Source organism: Macadamia integrifolia, chromosome 5 (assembly GCF_013358625.1).
Source record: "Macadamia integrifolia cultivar HAES 741 chromosome 5, SCU_Mint_v3, whole genome shotgun sequence".
NCBI classification, from domain to species: domain Eukaryota; kingdom Viridiplantae; phylum Streptophyta; class Magnoliopsida; order Proteales; family Proteaceae; genus Macadamia; species Macadamia integrifolia.
In genome coordinates this window covers 18,510,809-18,519,823 of record NC_056561.1, presented here as the reverse complement: position 1 = coordinate 18,519,823, position 9,015 = coordinate 18,510,809, and the positions used below count along the sequence as shown (strand labels likewise).

Sequence of the window (9,015 nt, the reverse complement as noted above, 5' to 3'; positions counted from 1 at the left end):
GACCTTAAGGAGAGTATTTTTAAATTCAAATGTGTATAGGTACATAGTCATGTAGATACCCATCCATGCGTACAGAGAGGTGTCTATACGTGGATAGGTGCCTTTGTACAGTATATAGGCAGCACCCATATGAACATCTATATACTCTGTATTTTGTTTTTGAAGAATATACATACAGAATATGTTTTTTTGGCAATTTCCTCTCTCCCTCTCCTCCTCCTTTTTTTTGACCGTTGCATAAAACAATGTTTAAAAACTGTGCTTAGTGAGTGTAACCTTTCTCTCCTAAATGATCAGAGTCTATGTACAATCAGACAGAGATCTAAAATGCAGGAATTCTTAATTGTACTACTATAGGGGGCATTTCAGACCTTAAGGAAAGTATCATCTTCTAATACGACTCAACCTATCTTGGTTCGTTTGCTTCAACTTCAATGACGGTCTACTCCAATAGTTTGTCTTCTGCATTACATGAATACTTCATCTATACAGTGGTCATGTACGGGTACTCCTTTTATAACAATGTGTCACATGGAATTAAAGTGGGATGGATGAAGTGGAGGGGTGAGTTGAGAGTTTTGTGCGACTGAAAACTTAAAGGAAGATTCTATAAGACAGTCATGCAACCAGCTATGATGTACGACATGAAATATTGGGTAGTTAGGAAGTGGCATATTGATAAACTGTGTAGCAAAAATGAGAATATTAAGATGGACGTGTAGGAAAACTAGGAAGGATAAAATAAAGAATTAACATATTAGAGCGGATTTGGGAATTATCCCGATTCTCCAACAAAGATCCCTCCCTACCTTTTTAATTAATTGAGAGAACCCCCATGAGTCAAGCAAAGTGGAAGCCCAAACATAGGGCTTGGGTTAAAATTTCAAATCATGAGGGTGGGTTAGCGTTGAAAAACATTGACCCTGGGTGAGAGTTAGATTGGGCCTAAGTTGAGATAGGATTAATATGCATGAACTTGGGACCGTGCGCCCATCCACACAATTTTCAATTCACCCTAACCATCTGGACAACCCACGAATGGATTGCAAATCAATATTGATCATCTAAGAAAACCGACTTTAATCCATATCAATTGGGATTCCCAACAACTTTCCCAGCCTCGCACCCTGACACATTCCCAATCAAAGATTTGACTAAATTCGATTAGAGTCATACACGGAGTTAAATTGATGAATCCTAGACCCCAATATATGTGACAACCCCTGACCTTTACCTTACCTCTTTTCTTTTAAAGATTTGAGATGAGTTGAAATTCTCCTTCTTCTTCATGGTTGATAAAAGATAGCCCATCGTGGAACCCATTGACAATAACATGATTCCTTAAGCGTTAGGGGATGCTCTTGAAAGGTGTGTCTACCTAGCACTCCTCTATATGCAATACATGGACATATAGGAAAATATATTTAGCCGTATTTAGGGGTTGGCAACGGGTCAGATTAGATCTTGTTCATGTCATGCTAAATCTATGTTTAGGTCAAAAGTCAAAACACCCTAACCAAGCACAATTGAAAATTCAATTAGGATTGACACTAAAACACATCTGATATGATAAAACAACACGGTTGAACCCAAAAATAACCCGATCTAGCACAACTTCTTTTGCCAAATTGAAGGAGAACGGCTCAACAAAATCACACAAAATCTCTATAGTAATGTAAACTAGTAATTGATCAACTCTCACGTCATTACTTGTAGAGTTGGACATGTCAATCCCTAAAACATAAAATTAATTACAAGGAGAGAGTTAGGCATGTCGTCAGCTTTCGGTAAACTAGAAACATGCACCAATCACATGCCTAAACATAGGAGAGCAAGAGGGTCTTTTCCAAAAGGGAAGGAAAGAGGATGACACAGGGTAGGCATCTTCTAGGCGGCATGCCCAGCCTTTTCCTTTAAATATAGTCTCAGTTCATTTGAGGTTGATATCGGTCATAGCAGGTCAACTCGAACATGACTCGAAAAACTTTCCATGTATTCCGGTTCAACCCCGAATCCAACCAAGCCCTAAAACCCCAACCCCAACCCTAACCCTAACAAGAATTCCAATTGGGTTGTAGATTTGGACTTTATTTGTTTTTTTAGGGGGGTTGGGGGAGGGGGGTGGCGTTTGAGTAGCTTTGTTTTTCTTCCAATATTAACGCAGAAATGCTTTATCCCTTTCTCATAAATTTTGTTGAGGGAAATTCTGTTTGTATACAATATGAATCATTTTTTTTTTCTTCCAAAGATGCTGTTAACAACATCTATTGTGTACAAGTTGGGATTTTGTTACAGCAACTTGTATAGTGACCCCAGTGGTCTTCATTCTCTCCTTTGAGATTATGGCTTTTTGTAACCAATATCCATCCACCCATGGTGGCCTGTTTAGTGCCGAAAAATAAAACTACCCATCATCACCATTGCTGAATCTTTCTAATCTTCTTCATCTACTTCATCAAAAGGAAGTGGTACTGTCTTCACAGCTCTGAACTTGCCAGCATTATTCAAATGCTCATTCTCCAACCTTGTTTGAACCAATTCAAATTTAGTTCATGAGGCCAAGTAGGACAGGAAGAGTACTAAATATTCAAACTTATTTATTATTATTATTATTTTTTTTAAGTTTTAACAATAAAAATGTCTATATACCTGTAGAAATTCCATTGCCCTCGCCGGATCACTTCGAGGGCTGCTAAAAAAAGACCAGTTACTCTGTAGTCCAAACCCCAAAAGTTGGAATGGACAACAGTTTGTAACCAAGCAAGCCTAAGCACAAAGTTAAGACCCTGCAAGACATAAAACTGTAGCTGTTTAATTTCCTGTAAATTAAAATTAAGAAACTTAAAACACCTTTTAATTGTGGAAATACTTATTATATAATACTGTTGGCAATTCTCATACATTCTTATGTCCTGTTATTGATCCATGACCCATTGATCATCCTGAGAAAAATAGCACTCTTTGTAAATTTCGAAAAATTTCTACTCTTGATTAAATTCTTATTGATCATCCTGAGGAGGCTACTTGGTCTTTCAGACAGGATCATTCCATAACTTGGTTCTTCTCTTTTGTCCATTTTGTTTATTATTGATCCGAGATGTCGCCTGCTAATTAACATGAATGGGCTGGGTTCCAGTTGTGCCTAGAATTAGAATTGGTCGAATGCAATAGGCTCGAGGGAACCATGTTCTTAGTTAAAATAATTAAGGTGATAGAGGAAGTGAAATTTTGTAAATAGAGAGAAATATACCATGGAGAAGTAGTATATGAACTTTCTTCGAAGCATTAGTTCATTCCTTAGCCAAGGGTTGTTGGAGTGAAACTGAAGCAAACCCCAATCCTTTACAAAGTCCCAATACAATTGATACACTGTTGCAGCACTTGACATCACAACAACTAGACATAGCCATCCAATGTTTTTCTCTTCCTCATAAGCCACTTTGGCCCCTGCAGCCAACATGGCTGAAACATATTTTCCCAAGTTCACAAGGTGGCTGCTCTGTCCTTCATCAAACCATCTTCTAGCACACTGCATTCCCAATCAAAAGCAATTTTTTACTAAAAAAGTTGGCTTTTAAAACCTGTCTGCCTATGAGTTTCAATCATTGAAGGAACATGAACAATTATAACATCAGAAGCAGCCCCATCCTGGAAGTATATGCAATGATGGACTTTTCTTGTATGCTAAACTAAATTTTGCATTGGCGATAATTTAAGCAGAGATGTTACTACAATACCTGCATTGCTCTCCAGTAGTAAGGCAGAAATGAAATAGCATAAGCCAGATCCCTGTAATGCTTGTTCCTGTTGCAAAACCCATAATCTTGAGTTTTATAGCTTCCAGTTACGTAGTAACATGTCACATACTCTAGGCTCCTAAGCATCGGCACCTATGAAACCATATATCTGATCGTCAGTATAAGTGAAAAAATCATCTGATTAGTTGCACTGAATGACCATTTTAGAAAAAAGATGCTGATGGACCTTAAATATGTTGAATCCTACCTGACTACAGAGTTGATCTGCCATGAAGAAGTCCAGCATGACAACCTGTGGGGGAAACCAAATGAATCAATTGGTTAAGTAACATGGAAATATAAATTCGGCTCAAATTCTCAATATTGTTGATGATGATGGTCATTTGAAGTATTAGGACTTGATAATACATTAATAGTTCACTTTCACCATAATGAAAGGTGTAAACACAAAAATCCTGGTGTCTTTCAATGAACTATATGCAACTAATCTTATTTTTACATTCCTGGCCTTCAGACCTTACCTTGTAAAGAGGTGACAAAATGATGTTCCTTATCACTCTGATGAATCGGCAGCGACTTGAGCGGTAGAATATGTTGAAAGGGCATACCAGCAACAGTAAGAAGATCTGTACACAGAAGAAAATTGAAATTCAATATTTTTAAATTTTATGTACATAGAAAATGTAAGCAATAGAAGGTTGTGATCTTTATTTTGGCTGATGAAAGCAAGAAGCTGTATACTCTGTAGGTTTTTCCTATCTATAGCAACTTTTTTTGAACAGAGAAAATCAGTATGGACCATACACTCAATAAACCAACCCTTTTGGAAGGTTATTATTTGTTCCATGCCTCCCACTGATAGGGTGGATGATCAGAACTATCCTATTTGTGGATTTTCTTTGAAGTCAATATTGATTTCCCTACAATGCCTTTTGAAATTCAGACTAGGTTTTCAAAGACTGAGACTTATGATTCAATGCATACCCACTTTACAATAACAAAAATGAAAAATTAGAAGAACTAAAATTAGAAGCATGAAGAAAGTTTCATCACAGGTCATCATCTGTTAATAAGATTCTAAAAAACCAAAGAATTACCAGCAATAGAAGACCAGGGATTGCTTGAACTAGAGTCGAGGAATGCCCTTTTGCAACAAGGGACAAATGAACAAACAGTACTCCCACTACTGCAGTCATTGATGTGGTACAAATCAAGAACACTTCCCTATACTTGAGTTCTTTTGTGGGAGCCAGTTCAAAGATGAAACTATGGTTTATACGAGCTTTTCTCCACATGAAAATGTTGCAACCATAAAGAAAGAAGTGTAGAAACATTAGGCTGAACATACTGCAAACAAGGAATGAAGAAACATTAATTGGTATATAACAACAGTGACAACACCCATAGGACAAAGAGGAACAAGAAAATGCTTTCAGGTTACTCACCTAAGCACAGGGTAAACAGTTTCCATGTACACTGTATTTGACTGCTGCTTGTACATCCCTGTAATATGTGCCATGATGACATAACCCGCGAATAGAACCATTAAACATCCAGTGAAGAGCCCTGATAAGGTATAAAATGGTCAATTAGGTGTTCATATTAACATTTAATTTCAGAAGCTTGAGAAAATTAATAGATTTATATCTAGTTAGTATGACGCTCAGACCCCATTAACCTTGGCACAATATTGTTCACTTTGACCCATGTGCCTCAAGGCTTTAAAACACGTTATAACATGTTAAGGAGGCTAAAGTTTACCAACTAGCCCAGCAACTTCCCCCTAGGAGATGTGGGGCTAAAGTTTTGCATACCCTCACCGATCTCTCAGGAGGCCCCAACACACTTGCCATATTCTTGGGTGTCACAGTTAGCATTAGTTTGTACCACAAATTGACCGAAGCCCAACAAATTGTTTCTGGGGTTTGAAGTTGAACCCATCTAGAGGTTTTTGAACCTCAGATGGAAATAGACTGATATGGTCCCCACAGCTTTATAACCCACCAAAAAATGTGGATCTAAAGCAATTTTAAGCAACAGCATTGTGGCACACCTATTGGCCTCTTTAAGCAAGGCATTGTGGGCACCTATAAGCATATTGCCTGTACCTTTGTTGCAGCAAAAGTTAACCTTAGGTCTCCACTAAAAGGAATACAGAACAAAAAGGACCTTATAAATTCTAACTTCTTGATATTCCAAGTAATATCATATATATATGCTTTATATATTAATAGTACAACTTTATGAAAAAACTTAAGAATGAAAACATGAGGCTTCCTTTGAAGCACTCTTATATTCTTATTAGCAAAGTTATTAGGATAAAAGATAATCACCAATGAAGAAGGTCACAGCATGAGATTCTTTTCGTTGATGCGGTTTTAGGTACTTCATGGCTTTCCTTTTATCATCTTCAGCAAAATGTTTAACAAACAGCTCCTCAACCTCATCTGCTAACTTGACCACCTGTGTCATCAGTTAGTCTAATTAGAAAGTTCTGATTAATGGTTAATTCTAATTATAATTTACCCTTTTTTTTTTTTTTTTTGCTCAAAAGTATATATTGTGTGAGACAAGCATATCCAAATTAGATATCTATAAATCTATGACCATCCAATTAATGGATTGGACGGTGTCGGAACGCGGGGTGCAACATGTCCCATCATAGTCTCCCATTACATTAAAGATCGTATGAGTTGATATTCTTTGTCCATCAAAACACACTCTCCAATCATGAAGTTTACATTCAGGTGTTCTTGCCCATATGACCCCTTTTGATCATTAGTTGTTTATGAATGCTAATGGAGAAGAAAAAAATTTCACAAAAAAAGTAGTTTTGATCAAGTTTATTACCATGTCTGAGCTGTTGAAATAGGAGCTTTCAACCACTTTGAGATAAATTGGTAGTACTTCTTTCCCAGTAACCTGAAAGTAACAGTAGTAGAGATATTACTTTTCACACTTTATAAAACAAAATGATTGTAACTGATGAGAAAATTGACTCTGCCATACTTTGTCAAATTTCTTCAATATCTTGACAAAAGCAAGCATGTTCAAGTGCCTGCAGCATCATACACCACAATCATATCCACAATTAGTCCTTTATTTCTTAATGGCCATAACCAAAGTTGAAAACCAAAAGTTAGTACATCATGTATACCTGTAAGTTTTGAGGTAACCCAACCCTTTATAGAGCTCAATGAAAGCTCCCCTGATCATCTTCTCTGCTTTATGCAACTTTGATTTGTTGATATGGAGATTATTTCCTTCTGGGCTACATTTCTTGGACTGGTTAACCAAATCTTCCCAAACCAAGTAAGTGATTGCCGATAGGGTACGAGAAGGTGTGGTTAAGGGGATGTTAATTCTCACATTCTTTCCTTGACAATTGACAACTCTGCCTGATAGGGACCTCATCCTTGCATCCTCTTTTCTCATCTTGTTGGGCTTCCCTATCTCTTCTGATCTTGAAGAGTCTGATAATTGTGAGTCATTCCTCTCAAACTCTGCTATGGAGCTGTCTTGAAGCTGTTCTTGTTCTGTTGTGTCCTTAACACACTCCTCATCTTCATCAGCCAAGGTAAAGCAAATTAAGGCAACTATACTAATGTAGAAGTCATATATAAAAAACGCGTAAATGCACACGTGTGAACAAAACACATAATGAAATCTTAAGCACTACTTTTATATGACCAGGTAAAGTGTAAAAAATGTACCACAAGAGATTGTGCAAGAGATGGAGGGATCCTCCTTTGAGTCTTGAGAAGAACTGCCTTTCACTTTCTGTTGTTTGAGTGCAGTTTTGAGCTCAATGAGAATGTCCATTTGCTTCTTCAATGACTCCCCTCTTTCTATGAACTCATTCTCTTTTTTCTTGTAAAACTGATTCACTTTGTTAAGCTGAAGGTCCAATTGTGCAAAGAATTCTTTCGCAGCATCGGTATCGGTGGCAAATTGCTCCAATAATTCAGTTTCATACATGTCACCTTTACTAGCTGAAGAAGCCAGTTTCTTATGAACCTAATAAGCAGATATCATAAAATCACATTAAACTCCAAAAATACAGACTACATTCAATATAAACAGAAAGAGAAAGAGAGAAAGAGGGACAGTAAGTAAGTAAGTACTTGAATTACTCCATGGTCTCTATGTTGATGGCTACAGAAGGAGAACTTGCAAAGTGTTTGAAATAAGGAGCTCTTTTTTGGTTTGGTTGATGGGTTGTTGTTGTTGTTGTCATTGGTAATGAGATGGATTTTCTTGAGATCTCTTTTGAGTTGCCAATAATCAACAAAGGCCTCTTTCCATTCAGGAACAAGCTGACCTTCAAACTGCTTAGAGAACTTCATCTTTGCTTGATTAATTTTTTTTTGGTTAAAACTTTGAAAGAGAGAAAGATTTGCAGAGAGGTTTTGTAGATGAGAGTGGTGCAGTGTAGTTGTGATATGTGGAGAGGTGTTTCAAATGAAGGGCATGATGAGATTATTTATGGTTGATGAAAAGGAAAGTGATTGATGTACCTCATACTGATGCTCGACAGCACATACTGAAAAATATCCTTTGCTCTTATATTATACTCCCACCCACTTGGATGGTACGGTTGTAAGGTTCGCCGGTAAAAGGCACCTCAGCTGCCGCCGGCGAACATGTGTCATCGACAAAAAATGTGCTATTCATGTGGGCCCACAAATTTTTTTTTTTTTTTTTTTTTTTTTAATATATATATGGGGATTCCCTGCATTTTTTGTCTTTTTTTAAGAACTGTGCAGGTATATTACAGTTATATTTGTCAGCTGCTACTAAGAACTCCTTGTTGTGCAGAGGTATTCTTGTCATTTGGATGTGGGTTAGCCACCAGTCATGTTGATTTATTTTTGGGTGAATAAAGAGTTCATGTTGTTTGGCTAGTGAATACAAAAAAATACGGGTGACAATACCTAAACCGAACTGGTAAAATTGCTTTGAAATGAGCTCATTGAACCTGGATCAAACAGAACCGAAGACTTATTTGGCCAGTTTCGATTTGGCATATTATAATCCCTTAACAAACCAAACTGCATCGAAAACTGATTAGACCCAAAATTAGATCAAACCGAAAAGAAATCAAAAACAGCCCAAAATGCATTAAAAAAAATAAAAAATCAAAATTTGCATAGTTTTGTCTGGAAAATAAGACCCAAACCGGTAATAAAACCGAAATCAACACGATTGCAAACTGATACAAGAAACTGAAACAAAACCAAAACCAAACTACACCGAA

At 37.0% G+C, this 9,015-nt stretch overlaps 1 protein-coding gene across 1 annotated transcript; it reads right to left on the bottom strand.

The window, feature by feature from the left end:
- Positions 1-2,155: 2,155 nt before the first annotated feature.
- On the bottom strand, positions 2,156-8,231 carry LOC122080097 (phosphate transporter PHO1 homolog 1). Its single transcript, XM_042646976.1, has 14 exons — positions 7,883-8,231; positions 7,472-7,775; positions 6,916-7,321; positions 6,768-6,816; positions 6,609-6,680; positions 6,092-6,221; positions 5,204-5,324; positions 4,856-5,105; positions 4,280-4,384; positions 4,006-4,050; positions 3,738-3,890; positions 3,251-3,529; positions 2,650-2,786; positions 2,156-2,524 (listed from the first exon to the last, which is right to left on the bottom strand). Exons 1-14 carry the CDS (start codon positions 8,102-8,104, stop codon positions 2,434-2,436), a joined length of 2,364 nt encoding a protein of 787 aa, XP_042502910.1. The 5' UTR covers positions 8,105-8,231; the 3' UTR covers positions 2,156-2,433.
- Between the last annotated feature and the right edge of the window lie 784 nt (positions 8,232-9,015).